General features: G+C 40.3%; 1 protein-coding gene across 2 annotated transcripts in view; it reads left to right on the top strand.

Annotated features, from left to right (window-relative positions):
* The window catches only part of LOC122562359 (sodium-coupled monocarboxylate transporter 1-like), a 187,459-nt gene that overhangs the window by 28,081 nt on the left and 133,435 nt on the right, over nt 1-25,943 (top strand). For both annotated transcript variants that reach the window (XM_088000753.1, XM_088000752.1), the window contains exons 3-6: nt 2,102-2,241; nt 7,169-7,234; nt 15,476-15,527; nt 17,850-17,917. In XM_088000753.1, the coding sequence (XP_087856879.1) occupies nt 2,102-2,241; nt 7,169-7,234; nt 15,476-15,527; nt 17,850-17,917 (326 nt within the window). The remainder of the gene's footprint in view (nt 1-2,101; nt 2,242-7,168; nt 7,235-15,475; nt 15,528-17,849; nt 17,918-25,943) is intronic.

Genomic DNA, 25,943 nt, shown 5'->3' with positions numbered 1-25,943 from the left:
ACCTTCCACTTTCCCAATCAGTTACCATTCAGGTAATAATCTGCCCTCCTGTGTTTACTTCACCTGCCCTGTATTTGTCCACTCACTCAATTGTCTAAATCATACTGAATCATTTTTGCATTCTCCTCACAGTTTACCCATCCAGCTTTGTGCCATCTGCAAACCTGGAGGTATTACATTTAATTCCCTCACCTAAATCATCAGTATATATTGTGACTAACAATATAAGTTATGGAATTTCAGGTCCCCTTTTATGTGACTTTTGCCTTTACAGATCTTTCAGATCGTGTTCCAGACTCCCGCTATCATTAGGTGAAAAATCTTTTTCTCAATACTTGTCTAATTTTCCTACAAATTATTGAAAATGTCCATCGCCGATTCGTTAAGCTAAGGAAAAAAAACTTTACAATCATTCTACCTTGGACCATTAAAATTTTATATTCAATTAAATCTGCCTGAAGCCCCTGTTCCTCGAGAAATCTCCGGTCATTCCAAACTTTTTTCTTCGCTTTAATTCTCTTGTCCTGATATCACCTTTGTAAATCTGCTCTAATAATCTAATTCAGTCACATCCTTTCGATAATTAATGAACACAATTTTACTCAGTACTCGAGCCAGGATCTACTCCATGCTTTATACAATTCTAGCATAATCTCCCTGTTCTATAACCTGTACCTCGGCCAAGAAAAGAAATGATTCCCACGTCTTCTGAATTGTTTTATCTGTTTGACCTGCTATATTCAGGGATGGGTGGACATGCTGTCCAAAGTCCCTCTGCTCCTCTACATTTTCCAGAATACTACTACTTATTATGTATTCTCTTCCTTGATTGACACCCCCAAATGCTTTAGCTCACAATTCACTGGATTGAATTATTTATTTTCACCTACCTGACCAATCTTGCAATTTTTTTCTTCACTGAACTAAAGCACATGGACTACAGTAGTTCAAGATACGGGCTCACCAGCACCCTCTTGAGGGCAACTAGAGATGGACAATAAATGCATGCCAGCCAGCGATGCCCACATTCCACAAGTGAAATAAAAGGCCAACTTTTGTATCATCTGCAAACTTTGTAATCAAGGGCCCTACATTTTAGATTTAAACTTTATTGTCACCACAATGTCAATGCACATGGTGCCATCTTAGGTACCTAGGTACAGGAACTTAAGAACAAGGTAGAAAGAAATAAGCCACAAAGTTAAAAGGTAAGCATTACAATCACTCTTCAAATAGCGTGAAAATAATAATTACTAGTTAAACATTACAGTCCTTCTTAGTATTAAGTCAAAAATAAAGCCACAAGATCAACTATTGCAGTCTTTCTTAAGTACTTAGCTATGCTGGGATTGGTACAAAGGCTCAATCTCTTCTTTGGTTTGCTTTCCCCACCATGGCTTGATCTCCCCTACTCTCGTCGTCACTATAGTTGTTGGGGGAGCTTCCATCATCATGTTGGAACTCAGAGCTCCAAACCCCCAATCCAGGCGCTGTTTGCGCTCGGCCTCTGTTCCACGGACCGATCCTCTGTATTGTCTTTGGTATGTAAGCCGGGAATTGAGAACTCACTGAGAGTCCCAGGTGAAGCCACCAGCCATTGCCTTTCACTATACATTTAACTGATTTCCAAATTCAATAAGCCCGAAACTGCCACTGCGTCTCTCCAAAGGATACATTCGTCGAAAAAGAAAGGGAAAGATCGATGAGAAAACGAGAAAAAAAGGGAAGAGTGGACAGAGTGGGGTCATTGATCTTTACCACATTAAGCAAAGGACCTAGCACTGATTCCAGTGAATCCACCTGGAAACAGCCTTCCAGATACAATAGTAACTTTTTGACCTTTGGTTTGAATCACTGAGTTAATCAGTGTTAGCATTTTTTATTCTTTTGATACTTGAGTCTCGCTACCTTACTCATATCACAAGAATGAAATGAAAAGTGTTAATTGATTATAACAACTTGGGAAAGCTCAAAATGTACAAACTACGTTGATGCTAATTATGTCAAATAACAAAATTGAAATTGATCTACAGCTATGTGAAAGTGCAAGCATTTTCTCTTTATAAAAGTTAATGTTCAGGTGTTCTAAATGTTGTTACAGTTATTGGAAATCCAGCTGAAGTGTACAGCTTCGGGATGATGTATCTAATGTTTGCCTTCACCTGGTTATTGACAATGATTGCCACTTGCCTGATCTACATTCCGCTCTTTTACAGACTAAACATTATCAGTACTTATGAGGTAAGCTCATTTGCAGTTCTCTTAGTACTTTCCACTCTCTCCCTATTTTACGTTTTCCACTGATCTCTTACAATCTTTTGCTGGTATGAAGGAAGTTTAGAGCATGGACTTCTTTGTGACTCTGATATCCACAGTAACATTTATTTTGCATGACTATCATGCTAATTTCTTCATCTCCACTAGAAAAAAGATGTCTTTTAAAACATTTTTTTCCTCATTACTAAGCTAGCTGCAAAAGATATCTGTTTGAATTGACAGCGATTAATGTGTAGCAGTTTTAACTGAGTGTGCAATGATTGTCAGAGAAATGGATTTCTGAAGCCCAAAACGTTGTTCAAAGGTTTTTAGAATGCGGTGGCTGTTTCATAGATAACAAAGAACGCGCCAACATTAGAATAGAATAGAATCCCTACAGTGTGGAAACAGCCCTTCGGCCCAACAAGTCCACACCAACCCTCCGAAGAGTAACCCATCCAGACCCATTCCCCTATTATTCATTCACAGTGGCAAGCTTTCACAGTATGTAACTGTGAAACTTAGCCTTTATTTGGATGAAATTCCCTTGCAGAGAATACTGCACTTGTTAATTAAATAAAAGATTGGGATTGTAAATGACAGGCTCACTGGCAGGAAACAGAGTTTATGGGTAATGGATAGGTATGTACAAGATCATTAGCAGTCATTTCTGCCACCTCCAGCGATATGTCACCACCAGACACATTTTACCCTCCCCTACCTTGTCAGCCTTCTGCAGGGACCGTTATGACTGGGACACCCTAGTCCCCTTTTCTTTCACTCCTCACAGCACCTTCTGCTGTAATTACAGAAGGTGTAACACCTATCTGTTCACTTCCTCCCTCCTCAACACACCTTCCAGGTGAAGCAGCGCTTTACCTGCACTTCACATAATCTAGTATACTGCATTTGCTGCTCACATTGTGGTTACCTCTACATTGGGGAAACGAAGCATAGATTGGGTGACTGCTTTGCCAGAATATTTATGATCTGTTTGCAAAGAGACCCCGAATTTCCGGTTGTCTGCCACTTCAACATACCACTCTGTTCCCTGGCCAATATCTCTGTCTCAGTACTCCAGAAAGCTCAGACAAGCTGGAAGAACAGCACCTCATTTCCTACCTGGGGACCCTGCAAGGCTTCTGGATGCAATATCGAGTTCAATAACTTTAGGGCTTGTGCTCTCTCTCAAACCTGCAAACCTGAACGTGGTGAACCACAGCGCAGAAATGTGCTATAAGCAGCCTATAACAGATGAATTTCCTACTGAAAATGCTACACAGGGACCGTTTGCATCTGGCATGGAAATGATGCAAAATAGGGAGAATTACTTCAAAAGACACAAACCCCCCAACAATACCTTCCAAACTCAGGGACTAGAAGAACAAGGGCATTAGATCTAAGTTCCACTACAAGTCACACATCATCTTGACTTGTAAGTAGATCACTGTTTCTTCACTGCAACTGGTTTAATATCGTAGAACTCTCTTCCTATTGGCCAATTTTAGTATACTTACTCCACAACGGTTGAGGAAAGTGACTCATCACCACTTTGTCAGGAGCAATAAGGGATGAGCAATAAATCTATGGAACCAACATCCAACATGAATGAATGTAAAAAAAAAAATAAAGAACATTAAAGTTTTAATTTCTTCAGGACTGATTCAATTGGTGGTGTTCAACAATGTTATGTTCGGCCAGAATGAATAGGGAAATAGTATATTCCTAAGATTAATGTTACTTTTAGGAGGCAGTTCTGCTAAAACAACAATTTCATTAATATTAATAAAACAGACTTTCTTGAATCCTTATAGATTACAGCGAGTTACGGCCTAATGATATTAGTGCTAGATAATTAATCCAGTGACCCAGGCGATGTTCTGGAGACCTGGATTCAAATCTTGCTCTGGCATATGTAAAAATGTGGAATTAGGAGTTAATGATGACTATGAAACCAATGCTAATTGAATGGAAGAACCCATTCTGTTCACTAATATCCTTTTAGGGAACCCATAGCAATTGCCTTCTGGATGAAAAGGGATGGCAGTAAATGTTGCTGAGTTGGCAATGCCAAAAAAATCTGTATACAGAGGAACCTTGATTATCTGGCATTCAATTATCCGGAATTCGGATTATCCGGCAAGATCACAAGGTCCTGATGTTTGGCTAAACTGTATTACCCGGCATTCAATTATCCGAACATTCAATTATCCGACAAAATACTCCCTGCCTGTGTTGATCGGATAATCGAGGTTCCTCTGTATTGAGTGCATCTGGCATTTTTTAAAAGAATGTGAAAGTTCATTACTTGGTTCTTCAGTTGCTGTATTTTGATGGAGTTCAACACTCATTGTTTATTAAACCTCATGTATGACAGATATCCTGGCATCTCTGCGATAAATACCTCTTCCAAGTTATTTATAAATTGTTTCCTTACCACCTAATATTTCTGTTAAAACCTACAGTGACAGAAAGGAAGTATTAAACTTTACAAGAAAGATGACTCTGAAGTTCTCATGTCAAATTGATGATGTGGCTAGTTTGATGTTAACTGGAATGAATTGAAATAATCTTAACTGTCAGGTTCATCCAAAAAAGGAATAGTTGCTTTTCCCTTGTTGTTATGATCCTGATGGGAACCGTTAACTTTTTGTGTTTGAGAATCCCAGGTACTTAGTAAGAGAATAAAAGCCATGGGACTCCATGGTTTAGGGCAAGCAAACTAAACTTTACTGTGTGAAGTCAGAAAACTGAAACGATAAGACATAGAAGCAGAAATTAGGCCATTCAGCCCATCATGTGTGCTCCACCATTCAATCATGGCTGATAAGTTTCTCATTCCCATTCTCTTGCTTTCTCCCCGTAACCCTTGATCCCCTTGATACTCAAGATCCTATCTATCTCAGTTTTAAATATATTCAATGACCTGGCCTCCACAGCCTTCTGTGGCAATGAATTCCATAGATTCACCACTCTCTGGCTGAAGAAGTTTCTCCTTATCTCTGTTCTAAAAGGTCTTCCCTTTACTCTAAGGCAATGCCGGGTAAAAACAATGACTGCGGATGCTGGAAACCAGATTCTGGAGTAGAGTGGTGCCGGAAAAGCACAGCAGTTCAGGCAGCATCTGAGGAGCAGCAAAATCCGACATTTCAGGCGAAAGCCCTTCATCAGGAATACAGAAGGGCTTTTGCCCAAAACATCGGATTTTCCTGCTCCTTGGATGCTGCCTGAACTGCTGTGCTTTTCCAGCACCACTCTACTCCAGAATCTAAGGCAATGCCCTCAAGTCCTTGTTTCTTCTACCAATGGAAACACCTTTCCAACATCTACTCTGTCCAGGCCATTCAGTATTCTGTATGCTTCAATTAGATCCCCCCCTTATCCTTCTAAACTCCAGAGCCTCATATGTTTAACCTTTCATTCCTGGTACCATTCTCGTGAACCTCCTGTGAATCTGCTCCAGGGCCAGTACATCCTTCTTGAGATATGGGGCCCAAAACTGCCTACAGTACTCCAATGTAGAGCCTCAGAAGTACATCCCTATTTTTATATTCAAGTCCTCTCAAATAAATGACATCATTGCATTTGCCTTCCCAACTATTGACTCAACCTGCAAGTTTACCTTGAGAGAATACTGGACTAGAACTTCCAAGTCTCTTTGCACTTCAAACTTTTGAATTTTCTCCCCATTTAGAAAATAGTCCATACCTCTATTCTTCTTAACAAAGTGCATGACCTCACACTTTCCCACGTTGTACTCTATCTGCCATTTCTTTGCTTACTCTCCTAACCTATCCAAATCCTTCTGCAGCCTCCCTGCCTCCTTAATGTTATCTGTCCCTCTACCTATATTTGTATCATCTGCAAACTTAACCAGCAGGCCTCAGTTCCTTTATCTAGATTGTTGATGTATAAAGAGAAAAGTGAAAATCATCTACACTATACATACAATGTAGGCACTAACATTCAGCTTTAACATGAAATAAATAAAAAAAATTAAAGTCAGCATAGTCTTACCAGACTATAGGACTGCTCTCTCAATACTGAGAGATAATGGGAAGTGAGTTAAACCTGATGGTCATCAAGCCCTGGAGAGGGGAAAGGTTGAGAAGGAAAATCCTTCGTGCTAGCCTCAACTGGTGGAGGAATTGAACCCATACCATTCATATCACATTGCACCACAAACCTGCCATCCAGCAAACTGAGGTAAACCAATTCCCAGGGTGTAGCCTAGTATCTACTCATGGGCACAATTCCACCTCTTACTGACAGCTAGCTTCACTAAATTGTCACTAGCTTAAGGGTCTCCTTGAGCTCTAATAAATTTCAGCTGTACAAAACAAATATTGCTTGTGTGTTGCCTTCAACCCTCACTCCCATAAATGATTTCCAGGGACATCCCTTACCTCAACTGCCTGAAGTCTGCTAACTGTAGCACTTGATACCTGAAACTGCTTCTGTACTCCCCCAACTTAATTCTGCACTGTCTTCTAACATCTTCCAGCAAACACAAACAAATTGAAGCCAGGGAACTTTGTTCAGCTCCACCCATTTTCCAAGACAACATAGCTTTGACCTATCATTAGTTATTAACCAAGCATATCTCTAGACAACTTTTCTGTTTTCGTAGGAGTATAAGCACCAGAAGTCCAACTATTCAGCTTAGCAAACTGCTATTTTATGATTCTATCTTTCTGGGTATTAACTTGTTATCAGCAACATGATCCCAGTCTTTTGAGTGCCCTAGACACAAATGTGTTTCACTTGCATTTATCCCATTTTCTACTGTTAAACTATAATTGCTAAAATTTAAAAAAACATTTTGAACCACATGTACCATGCACAAGATAGTTGCACCTGCATTGAGATAAAAAGCTGAAAATAAATTCCAACTGTTGTGTTTTCTCCATAGTATCTTAATAGAAGATTTGGACAACTTGTGAGATATCAAGTTGTTTGTTGCTTCATGATCTATATGGTAAGTTCAAAGATGAATTTTAAAATTCTTTCATGTTATTTGGTATCTGATATTAATCAACATTAATAATCTTACAATTTCTGGTTTGGTCTGTAAATATTATCAAGCTATTGATGGTCATTATTTTGGTTGCTGTGGATTTCAAGACAGAAAGTAGTGAATGAGAGTAAAGGGCAGTTATTCAGAATGGCAGAAGTTGGAAAGTGATGTTCCACAAAGAAGATATTGAAATAATTGATGTTCATAATTTATCTTAATGATTTAGATCTTGAAATGAAAACACAATTTTTAAAGTTGCAGATAAAATGAAATTGTGAAGTTGGGCCACATAGAGGGGCATGTACACTGTAGTCAATACTAAGAAGGACTACAACAAATTATAGGAAGACATTAAAAGACTTGGAGAACGGGGAAATAATTGGCAAATTCATTTCAAAATAAATGTGAGCTAGTACATTTTGGTAGGAAGAAGAGAGAGATCACTTGTTACTTAGAAGCTTTGTGGTTGTGGTCTTGTGGTTGAGAAACAAAGGAATCTCAATTACTAAAAAGTTATGCTACAGTTAGCAAGGCCATAACATAAAGCAAAGGATTCACTTGGGTTTATTTCTGTTGAAAAAGATTGCCATGACCAAATCCTAATATATTACTTCAAACCAAAATAGTACCCTAAAATTAAGCAGAAGGACAAATACAAAAACACGTGGAAGCATCCTGGATCAATGCATGGAACTCTTGGAACATATGAGTTTTTGGGTCAAAGATGTTTAGTGATGTAGGTATAACTTGGACCATGTAGAGGACTGATGTCTGCTGATCAGATGATATGCTCCTTTGATCAGTGATGAATATCCATCTAGCAGTATGACATTGCAATACTCAAAAGTCTGAGAGAAAGAAGATCAATATCTCCATCCTAAGCCTGACTGCACAGAGTATTTCTAAGTGCAACTCATGAATAATCTGAAGAATATGGATGTAGGTTTGCTTGCAGAGCTGCAAGGTTCATTTTCAGATGTTGCATCACCATACTAGGTAACATCTTTAGTGAGCCTCAGGACGAAGCACTGCTGATGTTTCATGCTTTCTATTTATTTGTTTGGGTTTCCTTGGGTTGGTGATGTCATTCGTGTGGTGACGCCATTTCCTATGGTGATGTCATTTCCTGATCTTTTTCTCAGGGGGTGGTAAATGGGATCCAAGTCAATGTGTTTGTTGATAGAGTTCCAATTGGAATGCCAAGTTTCTAGGAATTCTCGTGCATGTCTCTGTTGGCTTGTCCTAGGTTGGATGTGTTGTCCCAGTCAAAGTGGTCTACTTCCTTATCTGTATGTAAGAATACTAGTGAGAGAGGGCCACGTCGTTTTGTGGCTAGTTGATGTTCATGTATCTTGGTGGCTAGTTTTCTGTCTGTTTGTCCAATGTAGTGTTTGTTACAGTTCTTGCAAGGTATTATGTAAATGACATTAGTTTTGCTTGTTGTCTATATAGGGTCTTTCAAGTTAATTAGCTGCTGTTTTAGTGTATTGGTGGGTTTGTGGCTACCATGATGCCAAGGGGTTGGAGTAGTCTGGCAGTCATTTCTGAAATGTCTTTGATGTAGGGAGAGTGGCTAGGGTTTCTGGATGCGTTTTGTCTGCTTGTTTAGGTTTGTTGCTGAGAAATCAGTGGACTGTGTTCATTGGGAACCCATTCTTTTTGAATGCACTGTATAGGTGATTTTCCTCTGCTCTGCCTAGTTCATCTGTGCAGCAGTGTGTGGTGGCTCATTGAAATAATGTTCTGATGCAACTTCGTTTGTGGAGGTTGGAATGATTGTTTCTGTAGTTCAATATTTAGTCCGTATGTGCTGTTTTCCTGTAAACGCTGGTTTGAAGTTCCCCGTTGGCTGTTTGCTCTACTGTGACATCTAGGAATGGCAGTTTGTTGTTGTTTTCCTCCTCTTTAGTAAATTTTATGCCAGTAAGGATATTATTGATGGTCATGAAGGTTTCCTCTAATTTGTTTCATTTAGTGATGACAAAGGTGTCATCCATGTAGCGGACCAAAGGTTAGGGTTGGATGATTGGCAGAGCTGTTTGTTCGAGTCTCTGCATTACTGTCTCTGCTAAGAACCCTGATATCGGAGATCCCATGCATGTTCCGTTGATTTGTCTGTAGATTTTGTTATTGAAGATGAAGTGTGTGGTAAGGCATAGGTCCACTAGCTTGATGATACTGTCCTTGCTGATGAAGTTGGTGGTGTTTGATGTATGTGTCTTTGGGTCTCCTAATATTGGAGTCAGTGTTTCCTTGGCCAGGTTGATGTTGATGGATGTGAACGGAGCTGTTACGTCAAAGGCAACCATTATTTCATCCACCTGTATCTTGTTGTTTTTGATGGTCTTCAGGAATTCTTGGTGTTTTCTTCTACTAAGCCACCACACACTGCAGCATAGAGGAACTACGCAGAGCAGAGGAAAATCACCTATACAGTGTGTTCAAAAAGAATGGGTACCCAATGAACACAGTCCACTGATTTCTCAGTAACAAACACAAACAAGCAGACAAAACGCGTCCAGAAACCCTAACCACTCTCCCCTACATCAAAGACATCTCGGAAATGACTCAGACCCCTTGGCATCATGATATCCCACAAACCCACCAACATACTAAAACAGCAGCTAATGAACTTGAAAGACTCTATACAGACAACAAGCAAAACTAATGTAATGTACAAAATACCTTGCAAGATCTGTAACAAACACTACATTGGACAAACAGGCAGAAAACCAGCTACCAGGATACCTGGACATCAATTAGCCATAAAATGATATGATCTCTCTCGCTAGTTTCCTTATGAACAAAGAGACCTTGGAGCGCAGGTTCATAGCTCCTTGAAAGTGGAGTCGCAGGTAGATTGGATAGCGAAGAAGGCATTTGGTATGCTTTCCTCTGTTGGTCAGAGTATTGAGTACAGGAGTTAGAAGGTCATGTTGCGGCTGTACAGGACATTGGTTAGGCCACTGTTGGAATATTGTGTGCAATTCTGGTCTCCTTCCTATCGGAAAGATGTTGTGAAACTTGAAAGGGTTCAGAAAAGATTTACAAGGATTTTGCCAGGGTTGGAGGATTTGAGCTCTAGGGAGAGGCTAAACAGGCTAGGGCTGTTTTCCCTGGAGCTTCGGAGGCTGAGGGGGTGACCTTATAGAGTTTTAGAAAATGATGAGGGGCATGGATAGGATAAATAGACTAAGTCTTTTCCCTGGGGTGGGGGAGTCCAGAACTAGAGGGCATAGGTTTAAGGTGAGAGGGGAAAGATATAAAAGAGACCTAAGGGCAACTTTTTATCACAGAGGGTGGTACGTACATGGAATGAGCTGCCAGAGGATGTGGTGGAGGCTGGTATAATTGCAACATTTAAGAGGCATTTGGATGGTTATATGAATAAAAAGGATTTGGAGGGATATGGGCAGGGTGCTGGCAGGTGGGACTAGATTGGGTCGGGATATCTGGTCGGCATGGACGAGTTGGACCGAAGGGTCTGTTTCCATGCTGTACATCTCTATGACTCTATGACTCTAAGTACACTGGAACGAGCCATCAGCATCAAACAACAGGAGACCAGGACAAAGAAAAAACTATTCCTACAAGAAAACCTGGACAAGCTCGCACCAAAGAACAATACGAACAATTTAAACTTGGATTAAGAACCTGTCGGACTTACCACCAACAGACAGGAAAAATCTGTACTAGTAAGAGAGATGAACTACGACTACAGAAACAAAAAGCACCTCCTAGCAGCATTGGAATTAACACTAAAATGCAATGGACTTATGGAAGAAATCCAGCAGACCATCAGATAGATAGTAGCACCAATACTAAGTAAGAAGAAAGAAGAGAACACCCGCAACACATAGGAAAGGAAAACCCTAAAAGTACTCAAAAAAGGCAGAAAAACTGTAATCCTACCTGCAGACAAAGGGCGCATGACTGTCATCCTAAATAGAACACTCTACATTGAAAAGGCGAACTCACTACTCACAAATACCGACACCCGCCAACAGGTGGCGATGGACCCAACTCCACAGCAAGAAAACCGTATCACAGCATAACTGAGGAAACTCCGCAAATCAAGCGAAATTAATAAGACAGATCTCGAAAGAATGAAACCTGCTGATCCAACACACCCTGCTTCTACGGATTACCTAAGGTACACAAACCAGGGACCCCCTCAGACCCATAGTCTCACTTTCCGGCACACCGATATGCAGACTAGTAAAGGAACTTCACCGAAGACTGAAATACCTAGTAGAAGACTCATGCCACTCCATCCACTACACCCAAGAATTCCTGAACGTCATCAAAGATACAAGATAGAAGTAGATGAAGTCATGGTTTCCTTCAATGTAATGCCCCCTATTCATATCAATTAACATCAGCCTGGCCACAGAAACACTTATCTCACTAACAGACAAACCAAGGACACAAACACCAGGCAGCACCAACTCCATCAGCAAGGACAACATCCTCAAGCTAGTAGACCAGTGCCTCACTACCCACTTCACCTTCAATGATAAGACCTACAAACAAATCAACGGACCACCCATGGGATCACCAATATCAGGATTCTTAGCAGAAGCAATAATGCAGAGACTTGAGCAAACAGATCTCCCCATGATCCAACTCAAGTTTTGGGTCCTCTATGTGGATGATACCTTTGTCATCAAAAAACGGAACAAATTAGAGGAAACCTACCATATCATTAACAACATCCTTACTGACATAAATTTCACCAAAGAGGAAGAGGACAACAACAGACTCTCCTTCCTGAATGTCACAGTGGAACGAACACTTAATAGAGGACTGCAGACCAGTGTCTATAGGAAAGCCACACGTACTAACCTCTCAAGCCACGCCACTTAACTACGGGAGCAATCATCCCAACATGCACAAAAGAACTGCATCAGAAGATTAATTAAACGGGCCACAACACACTGTTGTACCCAGGAACTAGGAGCAGCAGAAGTAAAATAGCTATATAGCATATTGAAGAAGAACGGGTACCTGATAAACACAGGAGAAAGTGAGGTCTGCAGACGCTGGAGATCAGAGCTGAAAATGTGTTGCTGGAACAGCGCAGCAAGTCAGGCAGCATCCAGGGAACAGGAGAATCGACGTTTTTGGCATAAGCCCTTCTTCAGGAATGAGGAAAGTGTGTCCAGCAGGCTAAGATAAAAGGTAGGGAGGAGGGACTTGGGGGAGGGGCGTTGGAAATGCGATAGGTGGAAAGAGGTCAAGGTGAGGGTGATAGGTCAGACTGGGGTGGGGACGGAGAGGTCAGGAAGAAGATTGCAGGTTAGGAAGGCGGTGCTGAGTTCGATGGATTTGACTGAGACAAGGTGGGGTGAGGGGAAATGAGGAAACTGGTGAAATCCGAGTTCATCCCTTGTGGTTGGAGGGTTCCTAGGTGGAAGATGAGGCTGATAAACACAGTCTGCTGATTCTTAAGCGACAAACCCAAACAAGAAGACACAACAGGCTCAGAAACACTAGCCACACGACCATCTCAGAGATGACTACCAGACTAGTCCGACCCCTCAGCATCATGGTAGCCCACAAACCTACCAACAACTGGATCAGCTATTGATGAACCTAAAGGACCCTGTACCAACAACCAGCAAAATGACTGTCATATACAAAATACCCTGCTAGGACTGCAACAAACACTACATTGGACAGACAGGCAGGAAACTAGCAACCAAAAGACATGACCAGCTATCACTTGTATCCTTACATACAGACGAGGATGGACACCACTTCGACTGGGCCAACACATTTAGACTAGTTCAGACTAAACACAGACAAGGGCGGGAATTTCTAGAGCCTGGAATTAAAACCGGAACTCCATCAATAAACACATCGGTTTGGACCCTATTTACCAACCTCTGAGAAAAAGAACCGGAAATAATATCACCCACCTTAACAGACCAAGACACATAAATAGAAAGCGAGACAGAACACAAGTGCTTCAATGGAGGCTCACTGATGTTATCTAGCATGGTGATAAAACATTGGAGAACAAACCTACCGGCTAAGTGAGCAAACTTACAACCTGAACCTCATCCTAAGCTACAAATTTTCTCAAAAATTGCAAATATCCAAAGATTTGTGGTTGGAAAATTGGCTAGTTCAGTCACATAAAGTTCCATATTAGGAATTCATCATCCTTGAATCAAGGGATAGATGGAGACAATGATGTATGATCCCTGAGGAAACCGATAATTTTTAAAAAGAGATTAATTTCCCAGCAGCGGAAATAAATAAAGGACAAGTTTCATGTTTTAAGACATTTATTGTAAGTGAGTTTCTTTTCCCATGCAATTAGGACTCATATGGCACATGTCTTTGGGTAGATTAGTATAACCAGCTTTGATCCAACAAAATCTGTTTCACCTTAAATTAGAGAAAACATTTTTAAGTCCCACATTTGTAACCATCATAGAAGGAATTTTGTGTCATTGGAGAAGCTAAAGAAGATTTACCTGGATCATACTGAAATGTGAGGCTAAAGGTAAAATTCAGATAACCCAAAATGGTGATTATGGCAAGTTGTCAGCCATTGTAAGTGGCGAAATAGGAAATCCAATAGAAAAATGTTCCTGATTAATTAAACCTCTGGATTGGTGACTCTGTATGAGTCAAACTTGTATATACTTGCCATAGGACTGTGCCTTCCAGTTGGAGTGGAATTAGGTAATGGTTGAGCACAAAATCACGACAATCTTCTAAAATGGTCTCGCTGACGTCATGAGTGATGCTTTTAATACTGGTGGAACCAGACTGCTTCACTTTCTTTTAGCAGGTTTCTCCTAAATATTTAAAAATGAAATGCATAATGCTGGAAAGAGAAGCAACGACAGTGTGAGTACCATGGTCTACATTGTTCAAAATCATACAACATCAGGTTATAGTCCAACAGGTTTATTTAGAAGCATTTGCATTTTGACCGTTGGTAGGTAGAGAAGGAGCAGCTCTCCTAAAGCTAATGCTTCCAAATAAACCTGTTGGACTATAACCTGGTATGGTATGATTTTTGACTTTGTCGACCCTAATCCAACACCGGCTCCTCCACACCATGGTCTACATCAGCATGGCTAACACCAAAATGCTGTTGCTTCTTGTGATAGGAAGTCCAAAGAGCTGTGTTGATTTTGCTAGTGTCAAGGCAGTATGTAAGGAGTATGAGGCTTCACAAGGGCCAGTATATTTGAGTCATTGATTAGAAAAGTTGGCAAAAATGTATCATTAAAACCAAGTATCAATATGGGTTTCGTGGAGGGAGTTACAGACTCTCATGCAGTTGCCATATTCTCAATTAATATCTGCAGTGTGGATAGAATACCTCTGATGTCACTGAATATGAGGATAGTGAACTCTACCTTGATCCATATAATCTACTGCACATCATGAAGGTGATGCTCATCACCTTCTTTCCATAGGTGATGTGATTTTACTTCTTCATGCTCTGTGACTGAAGTGGTGCTATGGTTTAATCTTGATCTCTCATTGTCATAGTACGTCAGCTGGTGCATGGGGTAGGGAAGACAGGCAATGAATGGTGTGAAAATGAGAGGAGCAGTATTTCTACAGACACTGAGCTGGGAAGGTTATCATTATCATCACCATTGTCCTTGTTGTCTTGTGAAAACTATTTCACCAGAAATTTCCTGGGGTTTCTCCTGCTTTGCTACAGCAATTCTTGGCATTTACGCATATAATCAGGATTGCTGAATTGCAACTTACAGCAGTGGAGGATGAGAAGGTCTGAGGAGGTTCTTAGTAATAGATAAGCATTTAGATAATGCTGGGCAAAATCACCCTCTGAGAACATTTTCCATTTGGTATGCAGTGAAAGACATCTCCTCAAGTATTTTCCCATGGTAGAGTCCAAGTGATAACTCCTCCAATTAACTCATTTAATACAACAGATAATATCTGCATGAAAATAGCTAATTGAGGATCATTGTTTGAATATAGTAAGTGTTCCCTAATGACATCACAAAAGCAATTCCTAAAATATTTCAATAGTGATTAGCTGATATCTTTGTTAGGCTTTTACTCTGATAACTGCTTATGTTAAGAAGATAAAATGGTTGCTCAGTTCATGATAAATTGAATTTTAGGATCGGAATGACGAACTGTTTTCAACATTACTAATTTATTTCAACTTGTAGTTAATGACTTCATATTACTTTCCAGTTTTTTTATCTTGGTCTCGTGACTTATGCGCCCTCATTAGCACTGAGTCAAGGTAAGCGTACACTTCTTTTCTTGTGAGACTTGGTTTATGTATTACATAGTCATTGCTGTGATGAATATGTTTTGTGTTGAATCAAATCTGGAAATGTCAAAATAATGAAGTTGGTTAAGATTTTGCTCTGTATAAGTGCGTACTTTCTTTAGAGATATTATTTTTATCTTGCAGTGATTTTAGGTGTGGTTGAATCTTAACATTGTAATTAACAAATTAATTGTTCAATCACAGTTGATGGGTATTTATTTTGGGCCACATGAACATAGCTTACATATCAATATATCTTTTTTAAATTTTTGAGAAGATTTGTAGCTCAGGATGGGGTTCAGGTTGTAGGTTTGTGCTCAGATGTTTCATCACCATGCTAGATAACATCATCAGTGAGCTTCCATTGAAGCAATGGTATTCTGTCTCGCTTTCTATTTATGTGTCTTGGTCTGTTAAGGTGGGTGATATTATTTCCGGTTCTTTTTCTCAGAGGTTGGTAGATGGGGTCCAAATTGATCAGTTTATTGATGAAGTACTGGTTTGAATGCAAGGCCTTTAGGAATTCCCATGCGTGTCTCTGTCTAGCCTGTCCTGGATGGATATATTGGCCCAGTCAAAGTAGTGTCCTTCTTTGTCTGTATGTAAGGAAACTAGTGATAGTTGGGTCATGTCTTTTGGTGGCGAGTTGGTATTTGTGTATCCTTGTGGCTAGTTTTCTGTATGTCTGTCCAATGTAGTATTTGTTACAATCCTTGTAGGGTATTTTATAAATGACATTATTTCAAAAAATATCTTTTTGAATAACAACATAATCAATTATTTGTCTCTTTTTACTCAGAGGACAGAAAAAAAGTGTAGAGAATTTATATAGTTCCTTTTCCAATAACAGTCTCCGGGATGTTGGAAACTACCAGCATTAGTTGTATTGACCCAGCTGGAATCTTAAATATTCACTTCTTCAAAAATCATTACTGTGTCCTAATCCTATTTGAGTCAGCAGTGCATCTTCTGGAGCAATGTGGAAGGAGGTGGTTATCTTATAAGCTGCTTCTACATTCTCCCCTCTAATTAGGGACTAGTAGCAGCCAACCAACATTGGAAAACCAATTAGAGTATCGAGGCTCCAGGAAGATGTTATCTGCAGTTCTAGTTTAAAGGTTGGAGTTACAAGTGGGGACCCAGGTGTATTATATGAGTGGTGTTGTGGGTATTGTAGAGGTAAAGTCGCCATTGTCGCAGAGGACCATAGGATTATTCTCCTAGACGGACAGAACTGGTTGTGAGCTTAATCTGAGGGTCACCTTGCCCCAAGTGAGGAGTAGGGTTGGGAAGGTGGGACATTCATAGTGACCTTAGTCAGTAAAGGAATCGAACCCATATTGTTGGCATCACTCCATATTGCTAAATGATAGAACAGACTCCTGGTACTGGGTATTGTACCAAGGTATGTTTTGGGTACTGTACAAAAACTGTTTTGTTTCTTATCAATTTTATAAATGAATATTATGGAATTAATGATTAAAGTATACTTTTACTGTATGTTTAAAAAATCTTTGAATTTACCTTCTAAGTAGATGGTTTGGTGGCGTATTCTATTTTACCTTCATTTCTTTTGTTAATAAACTTCTGTTTAATTGTTAAAGCAAAAAATCCACAGTATTGCATCCTTATGTTTCAGAGAGAGACCACTTTATTAAAACAAAAACAAATCAAAATCTGAATTAAAAATAAAACACGTTTCTCACTGGGATCTGAATAGTCTAGTAATAACATCAACTAGGATAACAACAAGTAATGATGTGGAGGAGCTGGTGTTGGACTGGGGTGGACAAAGTTAAAAATCACAGTCCACCAGGGCTGGTATGGTGGCTCAGTGGTTAGCACTGCTGCCTCACACCACCAGGGGACCCAGGTTCGATTCCATCCTTGGGTGACTGTCTGTGTGAGTTTGCAAATTTTCCCCATGTCCGTGTGGGTTTCCTCCGGGTGCTCTGGTTTCCTCCCACAGTCCAGAGATGTGCAGGTTAGGTGAATTGGCTGTGCTAAGTTGCCTGTAGTGTTAGGTGCATTAGTCAGAGGGAAATGGGTGTGGGTGGCTACTCCTCAGAGGGTCGTTGTGGACTTGTTGGGCTGAAGGGCCTGCCTCCACACTGTAGAATTAAAAAAAGCTTTATTTGGAAGCACTAGCTGTCGGAATGCTGATGAAGGAGCAGCATTCTGAAAGCCGATGCTTCCAAATAAACTTGGACTATAACTTGGTGTTGTGTGATTTTAAACAAGTAATGAGTCAGCATTTAAATAATACCACTTGTTTCCCTTTGTCTCTTTCAGTTACTGGTGTAAATTTGTGGATTTCCATTGTAACAACGGCGCTTGTGTGTACAGTGTATACAGCATTAGTAAGATTGAATTTGAATATTTCCTGCATTTGGTAATCTTGATAGGAGATAATGGTCCCAAAATTCCATGTGCTGCAGTCTTGATAAGATCATAGTTTTCACTACGAACCCTTCTGGAATATATGGTTTTAAGGTTGGGAGTAGCCTTAGTCTCATGAGCTGGCTGGCATCGTTTTAAGCTTTTGCCTTTCTCAAATGGCATGGTTCGTCTGTTTTGCAAACAGATCTCCCATCAGCTACACTTGCAATGTAACTTACTTGTTATGTGTGCTTGTAGGAGGGCAATGTTGAAATATGTTTCAAAAATTATTCTGAAATTTGTGGGTATCTGCATCAGAATCCCAGTTTGAATCTCCATGGAATATATGCAACATTATCCTTTGATAAATTGGCCTTCTGCTTCTGCATGACTGTTAGGTTAAGAACATGAAAATGGAACCTTCCACCATCCCCAGACTGCCCACTTCACATCAGTGGTATTCTAGAGGGTAAGGCTTCACTCTCAAAACTAAAACACGAGCAATTTATAACTGTGGCTAATGTGTGGTGTGTTTGAACTTTTGTATATTTTGTCCTATCTGGGTTATTGGGGGTGTATGTTGGGCACACCATGGAGTTTTGGATTCACTGTTTTAATATACTGATACTGAACTTTCCTTTCACCTGTAAGATCATGCAATTTATAATTGTAAGGTGTATTACTGTAGCTGCTGTATGCGCTATTGTACATTATTGGTGAATCAAATAAACAGGAAACGAGTGCCATGAAAAATTGTATAAACAAGGTTAAACTTGTCAGTTAGCAAATCCTTGTTGATGCCATAGTATATTTAATTTCTTTGATCTCCCTATTCACAGTTAAAAATATTTTCTATGGTTCTCTTTAATTTTCTATCTCCGCCTTTTTGTTTCTTTTGAATGCTGTCTCTTTCTATTACTGTTCTTTCCCTAATTCTCATGTGCACTGTTTAGAAATTCCTGCTGGTACTCAAATTGAGTATTATTTTCTGAGGTAGATATGTAAATGCTTTGTTAAGTATGGCTTGTCATTAAATACTCACCCCTTGATTGTGTATTACTCACTTTCGTCATCATATCATTTCAACAACTGAAGCTCTTTTAAATGACATGACTGCAGTATTCTGAGTGTGGCTTTGTGGCACAGGGATAGAGTCCCCTAGGCTTTGGGCTTGAAGGCTTGGATTCAAGTCCATCTGCTCCAATGATGCATCGCAATATATTTGGAGCTCTTGTGGTGCAGTGATAGTGTCCCTACCTGTGAGCCAGGAGGTCTAGGTTTAAGTCCTACATGCTCCAAAGGTGTGAAATAAAATCTCTGACCAGGCAGATTAGAAATTATCAGCATTTCATCTAATCCCAGCATAACAGAGAGAAATGCTATTTCAGGCAGAAAATCCACTGCTGTCAGTTGTCCTATTAGGACCCTTGTGGTGCAATGGTAATGTCCCAATTTCTGAACCAGGAGACCTGGCTTCTAGTCCCACTTCCTTAAGAAATATTTTAACAGCTTTGAACAGGTTGATTAAAAATAGATGCAGCATTCTGTTGTAGGGCAATCTTGTAAATAAGCACAAGGAGATAAATGATCATTTGGATTTCAATCAGTTCTCCCAATGACTAGTACATTTACTGCTTCCACAGTGGAAGTATAGCTTAGAGTTAGCAATGAGGGCACAGATTTAAAATAATTAGCAAAAGAAGTAATGGTGACTTGAAAAGGTTTTTATGCCTCAAGCAGTTAGGTCCTGGAATGCATTACTTTAGAGTGTGGTGGACTGAAATCACTGGCTTCTAGTGCTAAAAATGGTTATGAAATGTTGCATTGTATTTAAATTAGTAAGATAAGTTAACTGCACAGCAATCAGTCAGGTGAAGTGGAGAAGACGGTGATGATGAAGGTGCTTTGAATGTTTCATGTGACAGCAGAACTTTTTAAAGGAGTAACTTATCTGAATTATTCTTCGATAAGTACTTCGCTTACCAGCCTTCACATTAGAGTTTCTACAGCTACTTTGATCTTAGGCTGGCCTTTTCCTTTTTGAGAAGCATAATGTGGCAACCAGCAGGACACATATTTGGAGAGTCTACTGCAAATCTTTTGTAAGATTTAATTTGTCAAGATATTTCAGACATTTCTTCAAGATAGTATTTATATGGAAATAAGAGTAGGGGAATAACTTTCAGAGACCACTCCCTTGTCTCTCATCTTTGCCTCCCAGATTGGGGCAATTGGGGCACCCCAGCCTGGAAAACTGGTTGCCCTGACTGCCCAGTCAGGAAACAAGCCCTTTTTTGCCCAATAGGGAGATATGTGATTGGGGTGATCATAGTTGAGGTCCTGAAATAGCCATTTATTGACTTAAGGGCTTTAATTGATGGTGGGTTAAGAAGGTCACCCAGACCTAAGTGAGATGGTTTGAAGGGTAACTCTACTCATTTCTCTTTTTTGCAATCTCTGGTGATATGAAAATCACACCTACTTGACTGAAGTTGATGGCTGTGGCTGTGGTCTCATTTGTAGATATTTCTGGGAATCTCATTAGATTAAATTCCATATAGGCACTTACCTGCCTATCATTAGAGTTTGCTGGCCTATCAAATGAAAATCCCGCTTCCAACAATTACTAGACAATTAGAGTCTATAGAGAGGTGTTGCTTTGAAAGTTATGGGAGGACTCCTCTTGTGGGTCAGCCTCTTCCTTGCATGCTGCCTTTGCTGTTTACATTTGGCCTCCACCTGGATCTATGGTTTTCAAAATAGGCGCCTTCTCCAGTTTGGGTCTTGGACAAGAAATTCCCATAAATTGGCTGAAGTGTTACATTTTTTCATGTTGGCTTTGAAGACGTATTTGAACTTTCCTCTACCCAACTGACAATCAAATGTTGTGATGGACTTTGCAATAGAGAACTTGTTTTGGATTCATGTGTCAGGCAAGTGGACTACGTGTCCTGTCCATCATAACTGGAACGAATGTTTTGCTTCTGGCGATGTTGGCCTGAGGGGTGGGTGGGAGATAGTGTTGTGCACTGGGAGCATCTTCTAGATGTTTAGCTTAATGCCCATTCTCTCATACACTTCCTTGAATGCATCAGTGGCAGTTTGGAACTTGGCCTCTGCGTATGCACAATTACAAGTGTTGTCTGCATACTGCAGTTCAAGAACAAAGTTTGGGATCATTTTGGAACTGCATTCGAGGCAATATAGATTGAACAGTTTCAGTTTGTCGGTCAAATCTGAGCAGGATGTTTCATAATCTCTCCTGATTGACAGAGTCAAATATCTTTGGGAGGTCCAATGAAGGCCTTGCATAATTTCTGCTTGTTGACGTTTCCTGGATTTGTCTTTCTGTGAAGATCATGTGTAGAATCTTCCCAGCCACTGAACATTGTGGGTATAGGCATTCAAATTGAGAAAATAGGGTGAGATCCATAGTAAGGATATTCTCAATGTTGGTAGTAAAAAATCTGATTTTCCAAGTATTGAATGGCAAGACAGGAATATTGTTAGTTAGTAGCCTATTTGTATTCATGTGTATGTGTTATCATAACTGCAAAATACTACAGGGAGTTGTGAACACAGCCCAATCCATCACTCAAACCAGCTTTCCATCCATTGACTCTATCTATACTTCCCAATGCCTCAGGAAGGCAAGCAGCATAATCAAAGACCCGTCCCACCCCAGTTATAAACTCTTCCTACCTCTTCCATCGGGCAGAAGATATAAAAGTTTGAAAGCACATCTGAACAGATTCAAGAACAGCTTCTTCCTTGCTATTATCAGACTTTTAAACATACCTCTGAAATGTTAATTCAGGGATCTCTCTCTCTGCACTTTCTCTGTGGCTGTTACACTGCATTCTACACTCTGTTCTGCTACCTTAATGCATTTTGTATGGTATAATCTGCCTGCATAGCTCGTGAAACAACACTTTTTCACTGTATCTTTGTACATGTGACAACAATAAATCAGTCAATTAATTTGCCTAATTTACATGCAGTTTCCTATTCTCCTACTTGTCACATAGAAACTAGATGGTGTCAATTCCTGACATGAATGTGTGAATGGTTACTTGGAGACTCCAGCTCACAGCTTGCCTCTCTAGCCCTCCTTTTTGGACAGCAATCACCAACACCTCAAGCCATGGTTCATGAATGTTGACATTTGCTAAATACCTCCAAAGTTACCTTTCATTTTCTTTGCCTCCAAAGTTACCTTTCTTTTTCTTTGTTCAGTATGTGGACCTCTGAGATCTGTGCATAATATTGGCTTCCAGGAGTGTGACTTTGTGAATAATTAATTCCAGATGCCAGTATTGTATCTCAAACAAAAGACCATAATTTTTTTAATGCACAATAACTTCAGTGGAGCAAAATAAATACACTGATTAATGTCTGTGCTTTTAAACCCAAAACATATTTTTCCGTGCATTCACACAGAAGACAGACAAACAAATACAGTTATCCACTTAACAAAAGAAACTGGCTTTAATACTTAAATGGTTTTCATGATGATGTTGTTTCACAGGCATAAATCTGGACTCCTTGATTCCTTTCATGAAACTGCCAATTTGGTCACCTCAGTTCATAAAAATATAGGTAGTGATACTTCTAATTTAGCTTTCTGTTGGAAGCTAGTATAGCAGATTAGGTAAGGAGTTTTCAAATCATACTGTTTTGTCAGTAGCCAAACTCATCTCCTCAGAAAACATCGTTAAAAAAAAACTTCAGTTCTGGTGCGCCCCTGATAGATTGATTGTCTTGACCCAAGGCCTCAAATACCATTCCACATCTGTCATCTGCTAGAATATAGAGTCTCTTTTGGACTTGCTGGAATCAATTTGCAGGTACTTACCTTGTTAATAGCCAAATTTTGCTATTTGTTTAAACATAATGCTCTTCCAGGAGTCAGTGTATCACTTTTAATCAAGAATCAGATTGCAATTAACCTCCAGGCCTAGCTTCACAAACAAACAAAGCTTGTTTGATCGATTTGTTTTCTTATACCAAAGGCTATCCCAAATTTCAAACATAATTTCCAGATCACAACTCGTACTCAAAATTGATAAAATAATAAAAATAAAAAAGTAATAAAAAGTCAGTGAGGGTTCCAACACAGGTTGAACTCTTTTGTAGTCATAGTATCCTACATATGAAATGCATGCGATTAAAGAAAATACAAATCTCGCCCACAAGAAATCTTGGGTAAAAACAATGACTGCAGATGCTGGAAATCCGATTCTGGATTGGTGGGGCTGGAAGAGCACAGCAGTTCAGGCAGCATCCGAGGAGCAGTAAAATCGACGTTTCGGGCAAAAGCCCTTCATCAGGAATAGAGAGAGGAGGAAATCTTCTTCAAGGCAGGCATCCTTGCAAGAGGATTCGCAATAGGGTTAAAATCAACTAGGTAAAAACAATGACTGCAGATGCTGGAAACCAGATTCTGGATTAGTGGTGCTGGAAGAGCACAGCAGTTCAGGCAGCATCTGAGGAGCAGTAAAATCGACGTTTTGGGCAAAAGCCCTTCTAATCCACAAGAAATCTTGACCTGCCATTGGTCATTGCAGATTGAAGATAGCAATCTGTGTGAAGTAGAAGTAATCGCAGAAGACTTTAAAGATCGCACCTATGGGACACAATTCACAAATTTAAATCATATCTCATAGGCTGCACAATGGCATGGAATTGATTTTCCTTCACCTTGAATTAAGTATTCACCAATATGCTCTTGTATACGATATTATCTTGCTTGGGTGCTGTGGGAACGGGAAGACAAGGCATCAATAAACATTTAGCCCTTACATTCTCCTGCTGTATTTGCATGACATGGCTTGTGCTACTTGCATTGAAATTAGGTCCCCATGTCATAGAATTGTGTAGAGATTTTCTCTGGCCCACCTTGGTGAAGTTCTTAAAGTTCCACTGTATGGCACAGCATATAAAATCATCAAGGGCCTTTCAAGGATTGTTACTGGGAAGCCTCTCCAGCGACTCCATTAGAATGTTCCATTGATCCCAAGAGTGATAGCATCTCAACCCCTGGCAAGGCCAGCCATGAAGGTAAGTTTGGAGGGAAGAACCAGACAAGGTGCAATCTAAAATCCTCAGCAGTGATCCAGGCAGAAGATATTCATGTGATATCAATAGCTGTAACAGCAGATAAAAGCTGTGGCAGGAGGGAGATCCCCAGTTGATGTTTCCTTCCAACAGGAACTGAATCTACTGCTGTCAAGGACTGTGTGTCTGCTGATGTGCAACAGCATTCTCATGTTAAAAGATGTCTACGCAAGATGTCTACCTAGAGGAATTCAAACGCTGCCAATCCCCAATCCATAGACTATATTTAATGTTAATGGAAGAGGCAGTGTCTGGGGTCCTCAACTGGGGCTTGTCCATTCAAGCCTTTCAAGCCTTTTTTTCTTTTTTTTCCTTCTTTTCTTGTTCTTCTCTCTGTTTTTAATTTTTTTTTGTAGTGTTTCTTTTCAACAAAAGAACTTTTCTTGCCGTGACATCATCAAAGCAGCTGAAGGCTGGAGCAAAGTGGGCTGGTGGCCTGGACTGGAGTGAGCTAGAGGCTCCAACAGCTTTGAGGTGGTCAGTGTGTCTGGACCAGAGCCGGGTTGGCCAGCATACCCCGAGTGCACAGGGACAGCCAGCAGGCTGGAGGCTCGAGTGTAACTGGGACGGTTGTTGGACCAGGGACCAGTGCAGACAGTCAGCAGCTTGCAAGCCTGATCAGACCACAGGTGGAAGATCCCTGCATTGATCTACTGTAGGCCCTTTTGACAAAGACTAATCTTTGTCTTTTTAACTTTAGTTTTTATTTTTCTAATTTATGAATAACAATAAGAAAATGTAACTCTTTATTTTTCTGTCTATTTTGTATCGAAGATTTATATCTGATACTTTCCACCTAAGATGTCACCATGTGGGGTGATATTGTAAACCTTTCACTGTGCTCCTGAACTTCTGTTCCTGAGTACACGTGACAATAAACCTAATTTTAATCCCCCCAGCACACCTAATACCAGTTCTGTGGCATTTGGTGAGAGGTGATAGGGACAGGATAGGGAGATCTAGATGTCCCTAGCTTCAGAGTAGCACATAAGCGGTGGAGTTTGACTCAGTTGTATTGCTTTGTAAAAGGAATAGGAGAACTTTTCGGCAGCTTTCTTCATGACTGAATAGCCCTCTTCAGGATCCACTCAGTTCACCCTGCAAGTTGAATGGCAGGACAATCTTAGCCAGAAGGCTAATCTTTCTATGGTCTGAAAACCAAAGTCAAACTTGACCTGGGAACCTGGAATCTATGAATCCTCATGGATAATAACTAAAACAGTACTCCAGAATGAAGAACTGGCCTTGTTGCCCATGAACAAAGGCACTTGAACATTTATATCGCTGCCTTGCAGGAGACTCGAACAATAGGTGAAGGGGAGCTAAGAGAAAAAGGTGGCGGTTACCTTCTTCATAGAATCCCTACAGTGTGGAAACAGGCCCTTTGGCCCAACAAGTCCACACCGATCCTCTGAAGAGTAACCCACCCAGACCCATTCCCCTACCTGATATTTACCCCTGACTAATGCACCTAACCTACACATCCCTGAACACTATGGGCAATTTAGCGTGGCCAATTCATTTAACATGCACATCTTTGAATGTAGGAGGAAACCCACGCAGACGTGGGGAGAATGTGCCAACTCCACACAGACAGTTGTCCAAGGCTGGAATTGAACCTCCATCCCTGGCACTGTGAGGCAGCAGTGCTAACCATTGAGCCACAGTGCTGCCCTTTTCTGGAGAGGAAAACCTGAGGATCATTCCAATAAATATTGTATTGAATTCACTATCAAGAATATTCTCATCAACTGAATCTGGGAGCTTCCCATTGGCATCAACGATTGCCTCACAAATCTGTCCATAACTTTCCAAAAACCAGCAGGCAATGGTTGGAGTATCTATGCTGCAACCCATGATGCCATAGATGTGACCAAAAAAAGCTTCTAT

Source organism: Chiloscyllium plagiosum, unplaced genomic scaffold (assembly GCF_037043375.1).
Source record: "Chiloscyllium plagiosum isolate Xiang-an unplaced genomic scaffold, Cpla_swu_hap1 HiC_scaffold_25, whole genome shotgun sequence".
NCBI lineage: Eukaryota > Metazoa > Chordata > Chondrichthyes > Orectolobiformes > Hemiscylliidae > Chiloscyllium > Chiloscyllium plagiosum.
Note: the sequence above shows the minus strand (reverse complement) of the source record. Positions and strands in the feature narration are given on the sequence as shown.